General features: G+C 55.1%; 7 protein-coding genes across 7 annotated transcripts; 4 read left to right on the top strand and 3 right to left on the bottom strand.

Moving 5' to 3' along the window:
* Window positions 1-1,343: 1,343 nt before the first annotated feature.
* On the top strand, window positions 1,344-3,112 carry W97_01857 (uncharacterized protein; the record flags this gene model as incomplete). Its single annotated transcript, XM_007779760.1, has 3 exons — window positions 1,344-2,777; window positions 2,833-2,985; window positions 3,071-3,112. 3 exons carry the CDS (start codon window positions 1,344-1,346, stop codon window positions 3,110-3,112), a joined length of 1,629 nt encoding a protein of 542 aa, XP_007777950.1.
* Window positions 3,113-4,096: 984 nt separating this feature from the next.
* On the top strand, window positions 4,097-5,200 carry W97_01856 (40S ribosomal protein S2; the record flags this gene model as incomplete). The annotated part of the gene is made up of 3 exons (XM_007779759.1): window positions 4,097-4,381; window positions 4,604-4,861; window positions 4,943-5,200. 3 exons carry the CDS (start codon window positions 4,097-4,099, stop codon window positions 5,198-5,200), a joined length of 801 nt encoding a protein of 266 aa, XP_007777949.1.
* A 701-nt stretch (window positions 5,201-5,901) lies between these two features.
* Window positions 5,902-7,137, bottom strand: W97_01855 (uncharacterized protein; the record flags this gene model as incomplete). Its single annotated transcript, XM_007779758.1, has 1 exon — window positions 5,902-7,137. One exon carries the CDS (start codon window positions 7,135-7,137, stop codon window positions 5,902-5,904), a length of 1,236 nt encoding a protein of 411 aa, XP_007777948.1.
* A 2,148-nt stretch (window positions 7,138-9,285) lies between these two features.
* On the bottom strand, window positions 9,286-10,707 carry W97_01854 (uncharacterized protein; the record flags this gene model as incomplete). The annotated part of the gene is made up of 1 exon (XM_007779757.1): window positions 9,286-10,707. The coding sequence occupies one exon, from the start codon at window positions 10,705-10,707 to the stop codon at window positions 9,286-9,288; it is 1,422 nt and encodes a 473-aa protein (XP_007777947.1).
* Window positions 10,708-12,452: 1,745 nt separating this feature from the next.
* Window positions 12,453-15,799, top strand: W97_01853 (uncharacterized protein; the record flags this gene model as incomplete). Its single annotated transcript, XM_007779756.1, has 3 exons — window positions 12,453-12,860; window positions 12,929-15,310; window positions 15,410-15,799. The coding sequence occupies 3 exons, from the start codon at window positions 12,453-12,455 to the stop codon at window positions 15,797-15,799; spliced, it is 3,180 nt and encodes a 1,059-aa protein (XP_007777946.1).
* A 500-nt stretch (window positions 15,800-16,299) lies between these two features.
* W97_01852 (uncharacterized protein) lies at window positions 16,300-17,123 on the bottom strand (the record flags this gene model as incomplete). The annotated part of the gene is made up of 2 exons (XM_007779755.1): window positions 16,300-16,677; window positions 16,731-17,123. 2 exons carry the CDS (start codon window positions 17,121-17,123, stop codon window positions 16,300-16,302), a joined length of 771 nt encoding a protein of 256 aa, XP_007777945.1.
* Window positions 17,124-18,722: 1,599 nt separating this feature from the next.
* On the top strand, window positions 18,723-21,682 carry W97_01851 (uncharacterized protein; the record flags this gene model as incomplete). Its single annotated transcript, XM_007779754.1, has 3 exons — window positions 18,723-20,232; window positions 20,288-20,422; window positions 20,514-21,682. 3 exons carry the CDS (start codon window positions 18,723-18,725, stop codon window positions 21,680-21,682), a joined length of 2,814 nt encoding a protein of 937 aa, XP_007777944.1.
* Between the last annotated feature and the right edge of the window lie 121 nt (window positions 21,683-21,803).

The raw sequence follows: 21,803 nt of genomic DNA, 5'->3' as shown, positions 1-21,803 counted from the left end.
CCTAACTCATGTCAGACATGGTGGAATGAGTGACAGGGAGATGCAGATAGGACACCTATCGACAGTCGGTATACAGGTGTGCACGACAGGCGCTATTCAGGTGTGGCTTCCAAAGAACCTCCCCAGTATTGTGAAAACGACTGGTTCCACGGAAACGAAGCACCAACAATGCTCGGACGTACTCATCGCGGTACTCATTAAGGTTTGAAGCTCGACTGTAGGTATAAAGAGTGACGCGTCTTTGGAAACCCTTCATGACGATGCTTAGGTAGAAATATGGTGCAGCAGACAGAGAAACGTAGTTCAAATCAGAAGTGATCCGGAATCTCCTATGACTGAAACGTCCCGATTTCCGAGATCAGTCTCCAGGCGGGTTGGTAAGCCGACTTCGATTCTCTGTTCTTCTCACACTGCAGCTCTGTACTGAGCTCCTCTGCCAAGCGGTTGATGCCGTGATGCCACGCAGCCCAAGAAGCAGCCAAGAGCATCGAGTCCCACAAGCACTTCGAACAAAGCTCTGTGTATCACTCCTCCAACAAACGACCTCAAACGCAGGTCTTGCGGAAGCTTGTCAACCGCGTGTTTTGGTAAAGCCTTGTCCCCAGTTGCTGCAGGACTTTCTTCGCTGCTTTCTTTGAAGTCTGGTTGAAGCAACCGTGGACGCGCACGTCAGTGATTGTCGTCGTCCCGCTTCCGCTGCTTGCGCCGTCCCGCCATCCCATCACTTCAGCTCTTCGTACGAACGAGCTGCACCAACTCAAAGTCCATCTATTCCGGCTCAAAACAATCGATAGGAAGCTCGACCCCTTGGAGCCGCGGCCGAACATCCGTCACCGAGCCTCGCCCGCCCAAGCGCCTCGCCGTCATCCTTGGAGTCAGCCGCATTCTCCAACTTATCGCCGTTCCAGCACGACGCCACCACCAGGGCAGCTTCAACACCATCGAATCTGGCTCGACGACGATACTCTCCTCCTCCTTTCGCTGACACGCCGTCCATTGGACCTGAACCCCTTTTCGGACGCGTCAGCCATTGCCCCGCGAAGTCGATAAGGGCAGCGTCCGTCGAAAGTCGCTTCTTGTCTTTCCTATCCCACCTGTACAGGCCACCATAAAACAAGCTCCTGCTTTCGACCAAACTATATAACTATCACGAGGTGGGCGTCTGGGCATACCAGGAGCGACCTTATCAGTTACTCTAGGCAGGAACCGCTCACGCGACTTCTGCCTTACTTCACAGTACCGCTTCGTAGACACAACATTGAGCGAGGGAAGCGCGTTACACCAGCAGATATACCCGCACATCACACCCCGATCACTAAATCTCACATCAGCCCTGAGACATCATGGGTAACCAGCCATCCAAGGACAAGAAGGGCGATGGCGACAGCAGCGGCCCGGAGATAAGCAAGGAAAACTACCGCTCCTTCGAACGGTCCGACACGCAGGGATCGTCACGCTCTCTACGCAGCTCGATCAGGTCAAAGATACCCGGCGGAAGCGCTAAGACCGACAGCCCACGCGCCTCCGCCTCCGCCCTTTCTGGAGAGACACTCGCGCCCAACGGCGGCGCAGACAAGGCAGATGCTGCATCAGTCAAATCTGCGGCGAGCGGTAGAGTGAGCTCAAGATCCCACCGCGGGTCCTCTTCGTCAGCACGACCGCCGTCAATGGACTTGTCTTCGCCGCCTCCATCTGCCTCGCACGACGCCCAGGCCGACACTCCACAACCGCCTCCTTCACCCACGCAGTCGGCCTCGCTCGGCACTGGACACAGTTCTATAGCCAAAGCACAGAGAAGTGGCGAGGTCGACCACGTCTCCGATGCACCGCCAACCGGAACTGCACCACAGAACACGCATACTCAGCGACCTGGCGATTCAATTCTCCAGAAGAAAGGCCACCCAATCCCGAGAGCACCAGAAGCAAGGACCGCAGATAGTGCCGAGTTGGCTTCGATGGAGATAAGCGGACTTACACCTCACAACCTTGATGACTACATAACACGGCTGCTGGACGCCGCATACGCCGGCAAGGTCACCAAGACCGTGTGTCTCAGGAATGCCGAGATCTTTGCGATATGCCAAGCCGCGCGCGAGGTCTTCCTGTCTCAGCCGGCGCTGCTTGAACTGGCGCCGCCGGTCAAGATTGTAGGCGACGTGCACGGCCAGTATACGGACCTCATCCGGATGTTCGAGATGTGCGGGTTCCCGCCGACCTCCAACTATCTCTTCCTTGGCGACTATGTCGATCGAGGCAAGCAGAGCTTGGAGACCATTCTTCTGCTCATGTGCTACAAGTTGAAGTTCCCGGAGAACTTCTTCCTGCTGCGAGGCAACCATGAGTGCGCCAATGTAACTCGGGTCTACGGTTTTTACGATGAGTGCAAGAGGCGGTGCAATATCAAAGTTTGGAAGGCGTTCGTTGACACTTTCAATTGTTTGCCGATTGCGGCCATTGTGGCGAGCAAGATATTCTGCGTTCACGGCGGTCTTTCGCCTAGCCTCTCTCATATGGACGACATTCGGCAGATTGCGAGACCGACAGATGTGCCGGACTACGGACTGCTGAATGATCTGCTGTGGAGCGATCCGGCTGATATGGAGAATGACTGGGAGTCGAACGAACGCGGTGTAAGCTATTGCTTTGGAAAGAAGGTCATCATGGAGTTTTTGCAGCGGCATGACTTTGATCTGGTGTGTCGGGCGCACATGGTGGTTGAGGATGGCTATGAGTTTTTCAATGATCGGATCTTGGTCACTGTTTTTTCGGCACCCAACGTACGTTTCGCTGGATTGTTTACTATTTTCTGCGGGCCGCGCTAACACTTCGCAGTACTGCGGCGAGTTCGACAACTGGGGCGCCGTGATGTCCGTTAACGCGGAGCTTCTATGCAGCTTTGAGCTACTGAAGCCGCTCGACTCGAGCGCGCTGAAGAGCCATATCAAGAAAGGCAGAAACAAGAGACAGAACATGCTCAACAGCCCGGTACGACATTCAAGTTCTCCCCCTTTGCCGTCACCTGAATGACCCCACCACTACTCTACATATCTGAACGGGTACTAACGTCTAGCTCGCACAGCCACCCGCAGGCCAGTATCCGCAAAGCTTCTAACCGTGCCGGTAGACTGTGAGGGGTAGCATCAAGCTCGATCCCCCGTGGGATGTGTTCGATATTGATGGTGTTGATTAGCTGCTTCGCCTGCATGATCCGAGGGAGTCGAGACTAGATCAACGTATCGCACGCTTTTATGAAGAGGGGGGATTGGAAGGGGAAAAGTCAGCAGATACCAACTTCTGGCTTCGGTCGCCGGTTGAGCAACTTCGGAGGGTCCGTTTGTGGCCGTCTTTTGGCATCGAGTCCACCTGCTTCTTCTCGACCTGGTGACCAGATCTTCAGGGAGAGGTACCAAGAGTGGGATGAGGCGCAAGCCTGGAAGTAGCGTTCTGCGGTGTATTAGCTCGTGGTGCTGGTGACGTTGTTAGTTTGTTGGTTGGCGAAGGCGTATTGGAGTGTGCAGGTCTTTGCGCAAGCGCTCACCCTTCTCTTTGTAGCGTTTGAAGTATTGCGGGTATTTTGTCATCGTCGTAGCGCTACTGTCGTCATTGTAGGCTACAAGATGAATCTTCTGTACCGTTTGATGCGTGCATTCTCGGTCACGGCCCTCGGCTCTCTGTCATAGCTTCTCTCTCTTGTAAAGTGCATTTCCTCCGTCTAATGAGACACGGTAGCATCTGCCAGGCATAGAGCTACCGAATTAGCCAGAATAGTGAGTAGATTAGTCTTCTGCAATTTCATCACGGTGTCCTGCTCTATCAAAAGAAGCATACCTGGCTGTGCTTGATATCGACGAGAAAGCTTGGCACGGCGAAATCCGTCTTCCGTAGCCGAAGCCCACCATCGCATTTCAGAACATCAAACATCTCGCGCACGACCACCGAAAGCGCCCAGCGTCGCCGAATAACTGTACGTCCCACGAAGCTCTTTGAGCCCAAGAGCCATTGTCTTCCCTCCTGCCCTGAACTCCGTTCTAACAATCCCACCCACAGCTCCACAACTCACCTACCGAACCCCACCACAACCTCCGAACCCTACAAAATGGCAGACGCACCCGCCCCCCCCTCCGGCGGAGAACGCGGCAGAGGTGGCTTCGGCTCCCGCGGCGACCGTGGCGGCGACAGAGGACGAGGCCGTGGCCGGGGCCGTGGCAGGCGCGGCGGCAAGACCGAGGAGAAGGAGTGGCAGCCGGTTACGAAGCTGGGTAGACTCGTCAAGGCTGGCAAGATCAAGAGCATGGAGGAGATTTATCTGCACAGTTTGCCGATCAAGGAGTATCAGATTGTGGATTTCTTTCTGCCGAAGCTTAAGGATGAGGTTATGAAGGTGAGTGCGTGTGTGACGGGAGTTGGGAGACGGGGAGGAGTGGGGGCTGGGGGCTGAGAGATGGAGGCAGTGTTTGAGGAGGGAGAGATAGAGCGGTGTTAGCTCTGGACTTTTGGGCCTTTGCGGATGTGGAATTCGGCTTGTGATTGGAGATGCACTGGAGCGGGAGTTTTGGATGGTCGTCCGAACGAGCACAAGCTGACACCAATTCTTCACCTCCAGATCAAGCCCGTCCAGAAGCAGACCCGCGCTGGTCAGCGCACGCGTTTCAAGGCCATCGTCGTCATCGGCGACTCCGAGGGCCACGTCGGCCTCGGCATCAAGACCTCCAAGGAAGTCGCGACCGCTATCCGCGCCGCCATCATCATCGCGAAGCTCAGTGTCGTGCCCATCCGGAGAGGCTACTGGGGTACCAACCTTGGTGAGCCGCACTCGCTGCCCACCAAGGAGAGTGGAAAGTGTGGATCCGTCACTGTCAGGGTATGTATCACATCATCTTTCCATTCAGCAAATTCCTCTGAATTTCAAGAGTGAGACACGGTAGCTAACAGGCACGGACAGCTCATCCCCGCACCCCGCGGTACCGGCCTCGTCGCCTCCCCCGCCGTCAAGCGCCTCCTCCAGCTCGCAGGTGTGCAGGATGTCTACACCGCTTCAGCAGGCTCGACCAAGACGCTCGAGAACACCCTCAAGGCTACATTCTCGGCTGTCGCGAATACCTACGGCTTCCTGACACCCAATCTGTGGAAGGAGACGAAGCTGCAGCGGAGCCCGTTGGAGGAGTACAGCGATGTGCTGAGGGAGGGCAAGAGGTACTAGGCATGGAGAAGAGGAGATGATGCTCTGCGTTAAGCTGAAGTGGATGGAGATACTGCATTTTGCTGGACGGAGCTAGGGATCTTGTGGGCTAGTTCAGAATGCGATCACGTTCCGAATACTGACGTACGCAAGACGATGATTCAGATGCTGGTGAGACACTCAAAGTGACCAACGATTTCTCGGTTGCTTTAGAGGCTACACAGGTATGATGCGCACAGGCGCAACGCCTTTCCGCAGTGAGCTGAATACCTTGATTGCGCACTTGCAAGTATCAGACTTCTCTTGCCCCAATTGAATCGAAGATATCCTTTCAAATCCTTTCACTGTAACGCCGCATCCTCCCAAGAAACAGGAATCTTACATATTTTTCTCCGACATCAAGGCTCTGCTCATTCTACCGAAGCACTCGTCCGCATTCTTGGAGTACATTACTGTCCTTTGGTTGTCTGACAAAACAAGACAACAGCACAGGTCGTGGACTTCTTGTCTCTTTGCATGGCGGCGAGCCTGTCTCCTTTGAGTGCGTTTCCAGCGAGTTCCGTCCCTTCGCACCGCGGATATCCAGCTCCTTCTATTGAGTCTGAAAGCCCACAACTCTTGCCAATTCTGTGGCTACGTGCCGCAGAATTCTCCGGTCTCGGCCTCCCTCCATGCCGAGTTGTGACTCATGGAACAAGGCCTGCCAAGGCTGGCCTTTAACGCTACACTATGGTGAAATCGGAGACCTCCATAGACTTGATCCAGCCGGAAGGAACATACGTTGAGGATATGTAGGCAAGCCCAAGCCTTTGATAAGTGTCCTCTTTTCCTTCGGCATGATCCAGAACCAGGAAGGTGAACGTGTCGCACCAACCATTTGTTTGCTCAGCGATGCCAACACAATAGACCGGATGGTTAATGTTGAGACCAGCCTCGACTGAATGGCGGAGACGCGATCTTTGGAGATATTGTCTAGTCATCCCACCGGCAGCTTGGTATGATCGCACTTCCAGCGTCGTGTCAGGCCGAAACTCCCCGAGTTCTACGGAGCCAGTACCAGGAAGTCCTTCCAGGAAGTAGTAGTCAGAACTTTCATCTGGTGACGCGGAGGTTGGGTAGCTTTCCCTCCCGAAGTGCAGGATCTGTCGACACCAACGACCTCGTAGCGTGATGAATCCGCCCTGGACTCTTCCGGTCAAACTGACCCCTACTGGCTGACACTCTGCCTCGAGGACAACCGCGGTGAGGCCTTTACTCACAAATTCCGGCCTGCTATCATATCCAAAATCGAATAGCAGCCTCGTTGACTCGATGGATGCCCACGACCAACTTGGGGCACGGTATTCCGCAGGTAACCAGCCCAGACTTCTAAATCCGGAGAACCACGTCAAACCACGCAACAAGTCGCCTGCCCACAGACCTGCCAGGTACTTATCTCCAGTCCTCTGTTGCATCTCACTCGCTACCGCAGACAACGCTGACAGCCTATCTGCCTCAAAGGAGATTTTCAGCGGGGCGTACTCTGTTAGTATACGGTAAGCCCAGAATTGGTAGAGGGTATCAGGGTCACCATCTTCGAGGTTCTGTTGGTATTCTTTTCTGTAGATGGAATTATAACCAATAGACTTAACCTCGAAGCCTCCTTCACTCCAAGTCGCTCTTTTGCATTCCCACGTTGTTTCAGAGGAACAGAAATCGAGGAAACGCGCTGGTACTAAGTGCTCCTGAAAAGCCCAGGCGCGCGCATTTAGTGGGTTTTCCTGGAGGTCCGTCTGGCTTCTCCGAGCGTTAGGGTCGTGTATCTGGCGCATCTCAACCACTCTATGTGGGAGACATGGGATGTCAGCTTTAAGCTTACGGCCTGGCAAAATCTTTCTTTCTCCGAGAAAGCCAGCTTGATCACCCGGCGCAGCTGAGGCGGCGATTGTCAGAAACGAGTGCTTGTAGATAGCGCTCATTTTAGCCAATTCGATATCCCAATCTGAGCTGTCGACAGATTAGTTCAGGGTAGCTCAAGATATGTGACTTGAGAGGTTTGAGTGGAGCTGACCTGTCATCCTGGATTATACACAAGGAGTCGATCCAAAGATATCGGATTCCAAGCCGACACGTCACAAGTACTGCGTCGCGGAAAGTCTTCGGTAGATCTTCAAAATCTATGCCTTCTAACCTTTTACATAACGTTGCCTTTTCGGTTACGAAGTGTCTTCCGGTACCCCAGCAGTGGCTTAAAGCGATGTACCGGCCAGTCTCTTGCTCAGCTTCTCGCAGCCGCAATTGAGGGTTGCCTTTCTTGGAACTAATCGTAATCACGCGTTTCGGCAGAGGTGTGGAATTCGATCGACATTCCGGGTGTTCGTTTTCGCATTTATTGATCCAGTACTTGACTAGTTTACAATATTCACCGCTTCTGTTGCTTGCCGGTACCGACGGAAGCAGATCCAACTCCATCTCTGAGGGTCGAAAGCTTTGGTCGGAAAATATGTCTCTCCAAAGTGTACATCTTTCAGCTGTTGAGCCGTTAGCGATGCTACTAATCCTCATGAAATCCCGTACTGATAAAGCCCATGCACCTTGGGCATTGTTGATCCTTTAATAGATCAAGAAGCTATTCAAAAGCAGCATCTAGAACTTGCAAGTGCCGAGAACAGACTCTTTAAAGCGCTCTCGCACTGGGTTTGAAATCTTGCTCTTGTATCTTGAATTCAAGCTGATCTAGAGCAGTTTGGGCAGGGTGCTAAGGTTCGAGAAATACTTGTGTTCCCTGACCACGACGGTTCTTACCTGATGGGGAGCAAAACTCATACCTGCCCAACCCCCGTACGTCTATCGCTACTGTGAAAGCGGCGCCGTCTAACCGAGCGTATAGTCTTGTCTTGATTTCCAATTCTGCGCATTTGGTATGACCACGTTCAGCCAATAGACCAGATGAGATGAGCGAACAAATCGGGCATCCGTCTTTCGCAGTCGCAGAAATCTTTCCGAATGTTCGCTCCTGTCCCTCGCTGGATGGTGGTGGGAACTCGCCCAGACGATTGATCAAATTTTAGCACCAGTCGCAGTATAGCATTATCGAATGTACATGAAGCACAGAGCCTGTATGTTGCGTTTCGCGTATGGTATGCGGCGGCACGGAGAAAGCGGGATCGACGTCGGCAATCAATGTGGTTTCTCTAGACACAAGTCGGCGCAGAGAGTGAGCTCTGCGCACGTGTTATAGGATAAGAGGCAGCTTTGGAAAGTGGGCTTTAGAAGCGACGCAGCAGGTTGTTGCCCGCGACGGCGCCGACGCGGCGGCATTTTGTATCTGCCCTTAATGACACAGCCTCGCACGTCGTGGCCAAAAAAACGTGCGTACCAAACCTTAGCACCATCACGAAAACCACGAGTTCGTCAACCACGCAGTAGAATAATAATGCTAAAATTCATAACGCACCTTATCAATGGGTGTAGAAAGACGTTCAGAACGTTTAGTGCGTATTAAAGGCATATCAGTAGTGCTATTAATGGTGGTGGTGATGGGAAAGGTCTGGTGTTGATGCGCGCAAAGTCTTGGTACGCACGTTTTTTTGGCCACGACGTGCCTCGTTACATCATTGACTAGCGAACGAGATCAGGTGGAGGCTGAGCCTCTGTGTAACTCGAACATCTGGAATCTTACTTAGACGAGCAGGATGAGAGCATTGGTTAGTCAGCACTTCAACATTAGTGACTTGATCCGAAACGTTCTCAAAGCCACCAACAGGACCGAACCCATGAAAAGGCGGGGATGGGGATATGATGGCAGTTTCGGGGTTCTGTCAGGACCTGCATATGACGGCGCTTTCACCAGCCTTTAGGCCTATATTGAGACATCAGTGGTATCGAGTCACAAATTCTCCGGATTTATAGACTGCTTCATAAATCTAACACTCCCGGACACTTCCCCACGGGTAAGGACTGCGGAGCTTGACTACATGTAGATCCACAACTTCTCCATAGAGATTCCTCATAGCACAATAGTTGCCCTATAGCGGGCAAGACCGCTGCGATCAATCGGCACATAATGCGGTACCGCAGGCATCCCTCTACTACACTGGCAACCACATTCACAAAGCGTGCAAACCTCAGTCCGAATCCTCATAGGCGCCTCTCCTCCGCCGCGACCTTACTCCTTGCTCGTTGGACGACCGCCTCTTCCGAGCTGATGCTCTCTCATAGAAGCTTCTCTCCTTGCTGATAGTTATCGCCGCCATCTTTAGCCCTTCTGAGAAGGAACGATATAGTGCATCCTCCGTACCGTCCCAGAACGCTCTGTCTCGCTCAGTGTTGATTTTGTACGCATCGATAAATGACTGTGCATTGTCATCTTGACTGCTGACAATGAAGTTGAGATCGTCCTTGCTGGGTGCGGGAATGAACCAGCCAGACAGAATGTCGTGGATAAGCTGTGTGATGAAGTCCTTGTGTCTCCGCGGATCCAGTGTAAACAGCGCAACAACCTTGCCGAGGGCGGCGTAGATGTCGATACCAAGGTTCCTAGGGTTATGCTGTAACCGATCGCGAAAACCAGTCAAGTTGTTACTGCTCCTCAATTCATCGAGCATGAGGAGTTGGCTGATTTCTGGATCATCAGCTAGGTCGGCCAGAGAAGCGACATGCAAAATTGCCTCTGCCTTAATCTCTGCCCAAATCCACCACTCTTGTGTCGCTTTGTATCTGATGCCTCTAACAAAGCCCATCCTCTTGAGGCCTGACATGATAGGCTGCACAGGATAGGCCCAGCCATCTCTCGCGGCTGCTGTAGCATTAATGAGAGCAATGCTCGGCTTTGACGATGGCTCGGACTTCAGCGCTTGGTAGATAACCCAGATGAAGCTGCAAGTCACGCCAATAAAAGGCGTAGCAACAGGCTGGCGAGTGAGGTGGTTAGTCGCTTGATGTGGAAACCATGCGCTATCTGTTGGCATGGGTGGTGGGACATCGATGCCGGGAAGCCTATGGTACTGGCCGGCCACAAAGCCCTGGGGACTGTTATATCCCGCGCTGAGGTTGTCGTACTTCCTATAGAAGAGTTGTGGCATGACCTCTTGACTGCTAAATGACGAGTCTGGAGTTGTCAACGGTCGACTAGACGAAGTTTGAGGAGTGATAGGCGCGATCTGGCTTGCCGGACCTCTACCCTGAGGCTTCAAGGCAGCCGGTCGCTTGGTGGTAGGGCCTCGAGGTTCTGAGTCTGAAGCCCATAGACCATGGTCCTCATCTCCGTCAGAATCAGATGATGGCGTGTCTACGGCTGACTTGTAATTTCGTCTGTTCACCAAGTTGGACTGGTTGTTAGTGCGCGACTTTTTCGGGGTAGGTCCCCATATGCTATCTTCTTCCCTTTGCTGTAGATCGATGCCTGCCACTTGCCCAGCACACTCCAGTTTAGCTCTTAGCTCTATCCACCTTCCCATAGGATCATGGAAAGGCGTGTTAATGTAAACGGCATCCCACGCAGGGTCTAATCTGCGCCTGGTGCTTAGATCCGCCCAATACGTCGACATCGCTGTTGGTCGGTGCACCTCTTCCCCATGATATGCTAGGTCCCTAGCAAAGAAGCTGTTAAAGACTACTGCGGCATCCGTCCACGAGTTCTTATACCAGCGTTTCAGAACGCAGAGAACGATCTTCTGCTTGGGAGACCATTTGTGAAGAATCTTGGAGCTCTTGTTGTATGGTAGTGACTGGAGACGGGACGGCTTTGGTGGGTGCGGTCGAGAGAGAGTGGCGACTTCCATCTGCTTCAGTAGGTTCGGCTTGCTTACCCAGTGACTCTTCGAGAAGAATTGTATGTCGACACCAGAAGAAACGGTAGTAGTCGTCTTGGATCTTGTGACAATGACCTGTGGGCTTTGGCGGCTTTGGCGGCTTTGGCGGGGCTGTGAGAATGTGCGAGTTGGCCTCGGCGAAGCGTTCCGATCGAAGAGCTTTCTACGAACCGGGGGGGCTAGCGGAAGAGCGTGCTTTTTGACTCGCTGGATCTGCTTGTCCAGACATGGCGTCGCTTCATGTACCACATCGTCTCCCGATTCGGATAAAATCGGCGAATGACATCGGATGCCTAAGCGCGCGAGTGATGGAAGAGATCCGTCTGAATCGGATGCGTCTTCACACCTTGCCGGTGGCTCTGTTTCCAAAGTTATTAGAGTGTTGGATGTACGCCCTGTCTGACGCGTTGGAAGCGACTGATGCGACTGACGTGACCGGCGCGCTCGAATCGTTGTTGAGATAGGGTCTTCTGAGCTTTCTCTATCTAGTTCCTGCTTGACGTTCGCGTCTAGTATTGCCGTATTGACCACGTGTGGCTGATCCAGTACTTCTGTGTTCCAGGGCAAGGTTCCAAGATGGAAGACACTAGGCAGAGGCGTGGCTGACGTGCCGTGCGTTGAAGTAGGAGAGCTAGAGTCATGAACAAGAAAGCGAAGAGCGTCGGCGAGGAACTCCGAGTGTCTTGAAGCAGTCTCCATCATGCTAAGTGGGAACGGCGGAGGAATCCAACGGCTCTAAAGCTTAGAGGAGAGGGCCAAGATGCGGCAGCTGAGCTTGAGAGTGAGAAATCAAAAAGCCACTTTGGCAAGTGAAGTTGAAGGAGAAGTCATAACTACGTCAGCGGTCTTATGGCTGAAGCGAACATGCTTCATTGTTGCCATGTAGAGGCCCGAGGCCGTAAGTTGCCCTGAAGCGACAACTCAGCCAGGGCAACTGAAGCAGTGCATGGCTGGAGGACCATCTCATCGATTGTTTGAAGACAACAGCTTCACGATTCGTGCCCGAGGTTATGGCTAGGAACAAACGAGCTTCGATGAGTTACACTAGCGTGATGAACTCTGTGATCGCAGACGGCAGAATCATGCTCACGTAAAGGGGGGCCACGCATTGAAAGACGTGTTAAGATACAAACTGCTCAGCACAGTGCTGGACTTGAGGCAGTCCGCTCCAGGGCCTTCGTCGAAACGCAATGAATCACTACGTTGTCTGACTTGACTTTGATGTCCGTAGTGGTTGGTGCTGAAGCTCATGGTATCTCTTGGCATTTAGAGCGTGACTAAGCGCGGCAAATGCCGCTTCGCGGTCCGCTTCACTTCCATCACCCCAGCGCAGCTCGACCTCGCAACAAAGAATCACGCACACACCCTCTCCATCCTCGACGCCAAACCCTCCTCTGACCTCTCCAGCAACCCTCTCTCAACCATTCGTTCGACCTTTCTCCTCGCTGATATCGCGAAGTTCACGTCTCTAGCGGCTCCTAATGTCGAATCTGATGAGCTACGATTTCGAGGGCGAGGGCGAGTCCGAAGACGAGGAATTCAATCCCACCGCCGAAGTAGGCTCCGACGATGAAGACGCGGGCAAAGCAGCAAAGGGGCCAGCGAGGCGGGAGAGCTCAGCCGAAGCGCCTGAACAGGACGTGAAGGAGGCCCCGGCGGTCGAGGAAGCTGATCAGCCTGAGCGGGCAGCAACCGACGGCGCTCGAAGTAGGTGGCAGAGCGACGGTCGAGCTGCAGACGACGCGAAGGATGAAGTGGACGGCGCGGATGGCGAGGCGGATGGGCAGGATGAAGATGAGGATGAGGCAGACAAGGGGGAGGGGGAGGATGATGAAGAGGACGAAGATGATGATGATGAGGACGATGAGGACGAAGAGGATGCAGTTGCGGTAAGCCAGTAGCTCCGCACGTGTTTCTGCCCACTTCTAGCAGTGGCGGTTGTACTGATGCGTGGCAGAACCGCCCGCGCAAGCGAAGAAAGCGAGACGCTCGCCTGCAGTTCATCGATGTCGAAGCCGAAGTCGACGAAGAAGAGGACGAGGAACTGGACGAGGACGACGAGCTAGTCGGAGACGAACCACATCCCGATGACGCGCTGGAGCTGCCAGCGGGCGCGGAGCGCGACGACCGAAGACATCGAGAACTCGATCGGCAGCGCGAGTTGGAGGCGAGTATGGACGCCGAAAAACAAGCTGCAGCACTCAAAGAGCGATACGGTCGCAATCGCGTTTCCGCAACTACTTCTGCCGTGGTGCCGCAACGGCTACTCCTCCCCAGCGTCGATGATCCTACAATCTGGGGCGTCAAGGTCAAGCCGGGCAAAGAGCGGGAAGTTGTGTTCGCCATTCTGAAGCGCTGGGAGGATAGGATCAACACCAGGGAACCCATACAGATCTGCTCTGCATTCGAGCGCGAGAAGGGAATGTCTGGCTATGTTTACATCGAGGCGCGACGGCAGGCAGATGTCATGCCCGCCATCGAAAACATCCAGCATTGCTATGCGAGGACGCCGCCCATACTCGTGCCAATTGCCGAGATGCCAGATCTTCTCCGGGTGAGGAAGTCGAAGCAGCTACAACGTGGGGACTACGTGCGCATAACGCGTGGTCACTACGCTGGAGACTTGGCTCTAGTCGAGGACGTTGAGTCGAACGGCATAGCTGTCACACTCCGTGTAGTACCCCGCCTTGACTACGGAGCTAATGAGGACGTCAACGCGGAGAAGAACGCAGACACATCCAAGAGGAAACGACCTGGAGCTGCTACAAAGGGCAAGGTTCGACCGCCGCCGAGGCTCTTCAGTGAGGTCGAAGCCAAGAAAAAGCATTCTAGATTCCTTTCGCAGATCTCCACATTAAACCGAAATGAGTGGAAGTACTACCAAGACAACTACTCCGACGGCTTTCTCATCAAGGAGTTTAAGATGAATCATTTGCAGACTGAGAATGTCAACCCGACGCTGGAGGAAGCAACCAGGTTCTCGATAGCGGAAGACGGGGTGGAAAATCTGGACTTAGCGACACTCGCTGCCACAATCAACGCGAGCAAGTCCGGAGCTGAGTACCTGCCCGGCGACATGGTGGAGATATACGACGGGGAGCAGCAAGGTGTTTGCGGCAAGGCAGTTTCAGTACACCAGGACATTGTTTCGTTGAGGGTTACCGAAGGCGACCTGACTGGTCAAGTTATCGAAGCTCCAGTAAAGTCACTGCGCAAGAAATTCCGGGATGGCGATCACGTCAAGGTTATCGGCGGCAGCAAGTATCGCGACGAAGTGGGCATGGTTATCCGGGTCCGAGATGACCGTGTTACGCTCATCACAGACTCCACAAGTCAAGAAATTACAGTGTTCAGCAAAGACTTGAGGGAAGCGTCCGACTCGGGCGGTATGGTCGGCGACTCGAAATACGATCTCTACGACCTTGTCCAGCTGGACGCCGCCACCGTTGCCTGCGTTGTAAAAGTTGACAGAGAATCCCTTCGAGTTCTAACACAAGATGGCTCAGTCCGGACGCTCCTCCCCTCCAACATCTCCGCCAAGCTCGAGCGCCGCCGGCACGCTGTAGCTACCGACCGTGATGGCTCCGAGATCCGACACGACGATACCGTAAAGGAGCACGGCGGCGAGCAGAAACAAGGCTACGTCCTTCACATCCACCGCACCTACCTCTTCGTCCGGAACCGGCAACAAGCCGAGAACGCAGGCGTCTTCGTCGTGCGCAGCGGCAACGTCACCACCGTCGCAGCAAAGGGTGGCCGCGTGAACAACGCCGGGCCCGATCTCAGCAAAATGAACCCAGCTATGCAGCGTAACGGCGGCGCAAACGCAACGCCCGGCCAGATGGCTCCTCCCAAAACCTTCGGCCGTGACCAGTTCCTCGGCAAGAACGTCACCATCCGCAAAGGGCCCTACAAGGGCCTCCTCGGCATCGTCAAGGACGCAACAGACGACAGCGCGCGCGTCGAGCTGCACTCCAAGAACAAGATAGTCACGGTCAAGAAGGATATGCTCACCGTGAGGGATCAGAACAACAACCCGATCGTGGTCGGTGGATTCGGTAGCAGGCGGCCAGGCCAGTTCGGCGCCACGCCTAGCAGAGTGCCGAGTGCGTACGATGGAGGCAGGACGCCGTTGCCGGGCTCGAAAACGCCGATGGGCGATGGTGGCAGGACGCCGATGTGGAATAGGAGCATTGCGGAGAACCCTGCACGCACGCCGATGTGGGCGAGGAATACGGGTAGGGAAGGCGGCATGACGGCTTATGGCGGCAGTCAGACGGCGTATGGTGGACAGAGCGGTGGAGCTAGTGTGTGGGGTGGGGCTACTGCGTATGGTGGTGTAAGTTCTTCTTCGGCCCCTTCCTCTAAACCTTACGTCACTTCCTCTCGCCATTCCTCAAAAGCCACGGTTTGAGATCTAGCGCTAACAATCCCTCAGAACGTCTGGTCCGCCAGCGCCAAAACCCCCCTCCACGCCTCCCACGGCACTCCGTCCGACCCCTACGGCTCCAAAACCCCGCTCTACCGCCCCGAGCAAGCCCCCACCCCCGGAGCCCACGGTGACATGACGCCCCACCACGGCGTCTGGTCCGCCCCGACACCCGGCGGCTACGACGCACCTACGCCAGGATTCCATGCGCCGACGCCCGGTGGGCCCGGGAATCATCCCACGCCGGGGAGCTATGGCGGTGGCTATGGTGCGGGTGGGCAGTATGCTACTCCGGCTGCGGCGCCGACCCCGGGGGGGTATCCGGAGACGCCGGGGTATTATGGGGCGCCGGAGACGCCGGCGGCGCCGGTTGGGGACGAGGATCCGCGGTATGAGTAAGGCGGATGGGTGAGATGTAGAGGATTGGGCTCAGTCTTGCATTGGAGGACGGCGTTTGGAATCTGAGATGTATATGGGAGACTGCTGGTGCGAGGGGAGGCAGGTCCATAAGTGGCCGCAGGATCGAACATCATTTTCGTACTTCGCAAAAGCGGACACGGTATTATTAGTCTACCTTAAGGTGGCCGTTGTAGGGAGAAATAAAACCCGATGTATCAATACGACACTTCTTAAAGTTCGAGCCGCTGCCGCTGATGTGCTGACAAGATCAAGCAACGAAATCGAAGCCAATGCATCTAAAGTACGAGAACTGCGATCGCGCTAAACGTGCAAAGTTACAGCAATTAGAGTGTTGATCGATCATACAAAGTTTACAAGTATAGCCAACGCCAAACTCGCGAATGGACAATATCCGTCTGACATGCTCGCGACTATATAAGTGTACATCCACTTTAACAAAAAAGCCATATCAAACGCCTCAGCGCATACGTCACCGTCGCTCACCAAGCAGTAGTAGCCTCTCGATACGACGGCGGCGCCTCCCCCACCTCCCCCCTCCCCGCGCTCTCAGCCGCCTCCTCTACCCTCCCCTCCCTCCACTGCCCCTTGACTACAACCGGCAGTCCCGTCTTAACCTCCAACTCCTTCTCCGCCGCCCCAACCACCACTATAATCTTCAATTGATAACTCCTCTTAAGACGATACGCCTTGAGGCTCGGGCTAGCCCCCTTCTCAGGCAGCCTGAGCAGCACAACCTTACTCCAATCCTCAGCCTTGCTGAAGGGGCCCAGGGCCAGCAAGCTCGGCGTCGGAGGAGGAGGCTTTCCAGACACAGTCCTCGGCGTAGTCGTCGTAGTCGGCGAATCTGCCGTGTGCGTCTACTTCGGTGCGCGCGAGCAGCTTCGCGCTGAAGGATTTGAGCATCACGGACGGCGCGGCCGAGGGCGGTGGAGCGCTCGAGGTCGTGTTTTAGACGTAGGTTGAAGGCGAGAGGGGCGTTCAGGTAGCAGGTCTGGGACGCTGAGGTCTCGGAGGGGAAGACAAGAGAGAAGGAGAGAGTGTGGCGGCTGAGCGGGATGCCGTTCTCGGGCGTGCGCAGGATCTGGGACTCTGGGAAGAGTAGGCACCGGTCGCGGTGGGCTTCGGCGGATTCCTTGGCGTGTAATCTCGTCTTGGTGCGGCCGTAGATGGTTACGGCGACTATACAGGATTCTTGTCGCCGGCCTACTTCGAGCAACACATGTCCGAGAACGATGTCGCCGGCTGTATAGACTCGATTGGGTTCGTCGAGGATAATTCTGCAATCTGGGTCGTTGGTCGCCATGCTTTTGCAGTAACGCTGTACAGCTTCTGTTTCCGTATACCGATCTTCTCTGATCTTGAACATGATATTAGTAGGGTTCCAGCACAGTGGTAGTGGTGAAACTCACTGGATAGGCCTAGCTGTGGATTATGATAAAGAACACGCGCTGAGTTTAACTCCTACAATTGTGCTCGGGTGTCGTATAAGTTACACGAAGCTGGAATAGGTCAAAGGCTATAAGCCTCGCTTTATGAGATCGATCTTGAGCTCCTGAGAGATTTACACATAAAGTGAAAGCGCATGGATATATAGAATGAAGGCACATCAAAACTCCTTCGTCGTAACCTACACTCTTCATGCTAAGCCACCCACAGCCCGCCGTGAGGCAGGACAGACGGAGAATTTCATGCCTCCCGAGGCGCCCACGTAGATGCTGTGCATCGCGTCTTGGCGTGGGGATCGCAACCTCAAGCGGAGGGGGCGGAGCGCATATCGCGGGTTATTGCTTTTGTTTTTTGTGAAGCTCTTCACATGATATTATTCTTCTCCGCATCTTGCTCTGGTGGATCAGAGTGTACATGTGCGAGGTTGCGCAATCGCGGCGCCTTCAAGACTCGAGTTGTGGCTTGCGCATCTCCAGCAGGTTTTGGGGTCACATCGCCTTGGATTGGAGCTGCCGAGTTACGTTCTCTTGAGGTTCAGTTCGGGACTGTGACACCAAGAAAGACGAGATCATGAGTGGCAATGAAGGACGGTGGGATGAGAGCGGAGGATGCGGGAAGACAGCTCTGAAGCTTCTGATTCACTTGAGGAAGTACAATGATAGGCAGAGTACGAAACGAACACTTTGACAGACTTCAGTGCCAGCAGCGTTACCTCGGAACATTTCTTGGTCCCTATGATCCTTCGTCGGAGGTTTGACGTCCCTGGTTCTTGTTTCGTGGGCTTCGTTTGGTGCGAGAGCACGTACCAGCGTTTTTAGAGCCTGAGTATCGTACGCTAGCAACCGGGTATTGTATGGTAAGACATCTCGGCTGCAGTGATCTGGCCGGTAAAGTCTACGCGCGGAAGCACCAGGACAATCGTGTATGTGAGAGACACCCATGAGTGGGCTTGCTATCATTAGTTTGAGTCCTCGTGTCGCATCATGGGGCGTCCAAAGGAGTTCTTGCTGCTCTTATAGGGACTAACTTTAGAACCATACATAGCTCGGATTACACGTCCCACATCCTCTCTATGCATGAGAAGCCGATGAATAGAGACGGTGAGAGCGTTAGCGACTCTACCCGATGACAACATCTCGTGCAGCTTCACTTGGGGCAGTGAATCTTTCTCAAGCTCTTGACTCAGGGAAGTCAGCCCGAGACCTGGAGCTTTGACCATCGCGTTTCGTCACTTCCCGCCTTCGTTGCGACTCCGCAGCTGCAACACAACATCAGCCTCCTCACTTCAGCATCGCATCCACTCAGTACCTACTTTACGCGCAAAGTTGTTCGTAAACATTGAGACATCTTCCAGTTTCCGAAAGCACCCATCAAAACCTCAATGCCTCCAAAGAAGCGCAAAGCTCCAGCCGCGCCGGCCCGCGATCCAACGCCTGAACCCGAACCAACGCCAAAGATGCGCGCTCCTCGCGGCAGCAAGATTCAGCCTGTCGCAGAGACGGCGTCTATATCGCGTCCGAAGCGTGGCGCTGCGCCCACGGAGCTCGAGGAACCCAAGCAAAAGCGCGCGAAGAAGTCCACCGCAACTACCGCGACTGAGGTTAAGTCAGTAAAGTCCATCGCGACCAAAGGCGCGAAGGAGAGCAATGGCGAGATCGCGACAGGAGAAACGACCGAGACGCCTAAGCGCCGCGGTCGTCCAGCCAAGGTCGCTGCTGTGACAACGGTTGTTCAAGAGGAAGATGCAGGCGTTGAAGTACCACCCGATCCGCCAAAGCGGAGAGGCCGTCCGGCGAAGAATGCCGCTGTTGAAGAAGAGCCTCATGTTGAGCCACAAGCTGCATCACCGGCTGACCCGCCAAAGCGCAAAGGTCGTCCGGCCAAGATCGTCGCCGTTGAGGAGGAGCCCGAACCTGAGGCAGAAGTTTCCGCGCCCGCTAATCCACCGAAGCGTCGGGGGCGCCCCGCGAAGAATGCGGACGACGAAGAGGAGGCTGAAGCTGTTCTCCCACCCACTGAACCACCAAAGCGCCGTGGCCGCGCTGCAAAAGTTGTGGATGTAGAAGAAGTCGCCGCCACCGCACCAGCTGAAACGCCCAAGCGTCGCGGTCGCCCATCAAAGACCGCACCTGCTATCATTGACAACCTGATCGAAAAAGTTCTTGCCCCAACAGAGGCGCCAAAGCGCCGCGGAAGAGCTCCAAAGACTGCACCGATCGAACAGGAGCCTGAGCCACCTGCAGCAGCTGAGACGGCTGCGCCTAAGCGTCGAGGTCGGGCACCGAAGGCCGCCGTCATAGAAGAAGATCATGACGAGCCTGAAGTAGAAGTCGAGCCACCTGCTCCTACAGAAACACCCAAGCGCCGCGGTCGTCCCGCCAGATCCGCCGTCGCGCCAGCTGAGGAATCGACGCTGCAGCCTGCTGAAGCTCCGAAAGCCCGTGGCCGACCCAAGAAAGTTGCTGCTGAGCCAAAGGCAGAGACAGCGCCGGCGCCAGCGACTCCTGGAAGACGCGGCCGATCTGCGGCACAGCAGCTAGTCGAGGAGGCAGAGGAGGCTGGGCAAGCTGCGCAGCTTTCTCCGGCAATAGGACGGGGCAAGCGCAACGTTACGGCTAAGGAGGCGAAAGCACCCTCCAAAGTTACTAAACCTACTACGCGTAAAGCGCCTGCGAAGGGCACAACCGCGAAGGCTCGCGCCACTACCAGTGGCAGTGGCCGTGGGAAGAACCCACCCTTCAAGAGTCCACTCAAGCGTGCTGGTCAAGAAGCTGATATCGATGCTGCAACCGCAGCTGGAGCGGCTGAAGATATGGATATCGATATTGATGACGAGCATGATGCTGAGGAGGGTCCGTCATACTGGTTGATGAAGTCCGAAGCCGAGTCACGTCTTGAGAACGGCGTTGATGTCAAGTTCTCCATCGACGACCTTATGGCTGCTGCTGCACCGGAGGAGTGGGATGGTAAGTGTTGTTCCAGTCTTCAGGTCTTGCTTGTTCCAGCTAATGACATCTTCAGGCGTACGCAACACCGTCGCTAGGAACAACATGCAGGCAATGAAGAAAGGCGATCTTGCTTTCTTCTACCATTCCAACACCAAGACGCCCGCAATCGTCGGTATCATGGAGATCGTAGAGGAAGCTCATGTTGACGGTACGTGCTTCCCGGGGCAATTGCGATCTCCATGCAGGCCTCCCCTATATCATCCTTTGACTTCCCTCATACTGAAACTCCGTCTTTCTAGATTCGCAATTTGACACCAATTCCTACAAGTACGACGCAAAGTCAAGTCAAGAGAACCCCAGGTGGCATTGCGTTTCGGTATCCTTCAGGCAAAAGTTCCCTGAACCAGTCACCTTGCCCGAATTGAAGAGATACGCCAAATCCGGCGGCATCCTCGAGAACATGCAACTCTTCAAGCAGAGTCGCCTTAGCGTTACCAAAGTCAGCAAGGCCGAATGGAACTTCATCATGAGCCTCGCTAATGAGACCGGCGACGAGAACGACGTCCCCATGACCGATCTCGAGGCGGCTGCCGAAGCGGCTTGGGATGCTGCCGAGGATGCCATCGCTACCGCCGAAACCATTGAGGAACTCGTTGAAGAAGCCGCCGAAGGGGCTCGCCGTGCACGCGTCTCCGCGCTCGAGGGCGTTACAGACTTCGCCACCGCCTTCGACGCACCCCCCGGCCTGACGCCCACCATCGACTCTTCGGCCCTTGCAGACCCCTTGGAGGCGTTCCCCGAAGCCCCAGCCGCAGACCTTCCGACGGCTGCCGACCTGACTGCGCCCTATGAATCGAACCTCTTCGTCCCGTCTATCGAAGACCCCTTCGCAAGCGTCGGCGTCACCCCGGCTTTCACGCCCGCCGCGCCCCCAACGCCCGGCGCGACCGACACCATCGACACGATCTTCGAAGTCAACGAGGAGCGCGATATCCTCCCGTCTGCAGGTCTCAAGCCGGCCGCATCTTCACGCGCGCAGTCGGTGGCGCGCTCAACTCGCGGCGCATCCAGGCAGAGAAGCGTCCCACCTGCCAATGGCGGACCACTGCGCTCTTCGCGTGCGGGCTCGAGACAGCCGTCTGTGGGACCGAGCTCGAGTCGTCCGGGCACGAGCGGGAGTCTGACGGCGACGGGCAAACGTGCGCCGTCGAGGGCGGGGTCGGTGGCGAGGTCTACGCGCGGTACGAGCAGGCAGCCGAGTGTGCCGCCCGTCGCGACCGTGACTGAGGTCGTTGAGGTCGTTGAGGAGCAGATTGTTGTCTACGAGGATAGCGAGAATGTTCCGCCTGGTAGTGCTTTGGGGGCTCTGGGTGGCGGGATACTGAACGGTGCGGGCGCGTTGATTGAGGGGTTGGAGACGTCGATTGAGGCGGTGGTCGAGGCTGCTGCGGGGGCTGAAGAGCTCTGAATTTGACGGGGTTTCAACAGGGTGGTATGAGGGAGTTGTCCTTCTGCTGACGTGGAGGTTGTGGATGGGCTCTGTGGCGGATGAGAAGAGGATAGGAGTTGACCGATCGGTGGTTCTGCGC

This window comes from Coniosporium apollinis, assembly GCF_000281105.1.
Source record: "Coniosporium apollinis CBS 100218 chromosome Unknown supercont1.6, whole genome shotgun sequence".
NCBI lineage: Eukaryota > Fungi > Ascomycota > Dothideomycetes > Coniosporium > Coniosporium apollinis.
Note: the sequence above shows the minus strand (reverse complement) of the source record. Positions and strands in the feature narration are given on the sequence as shown.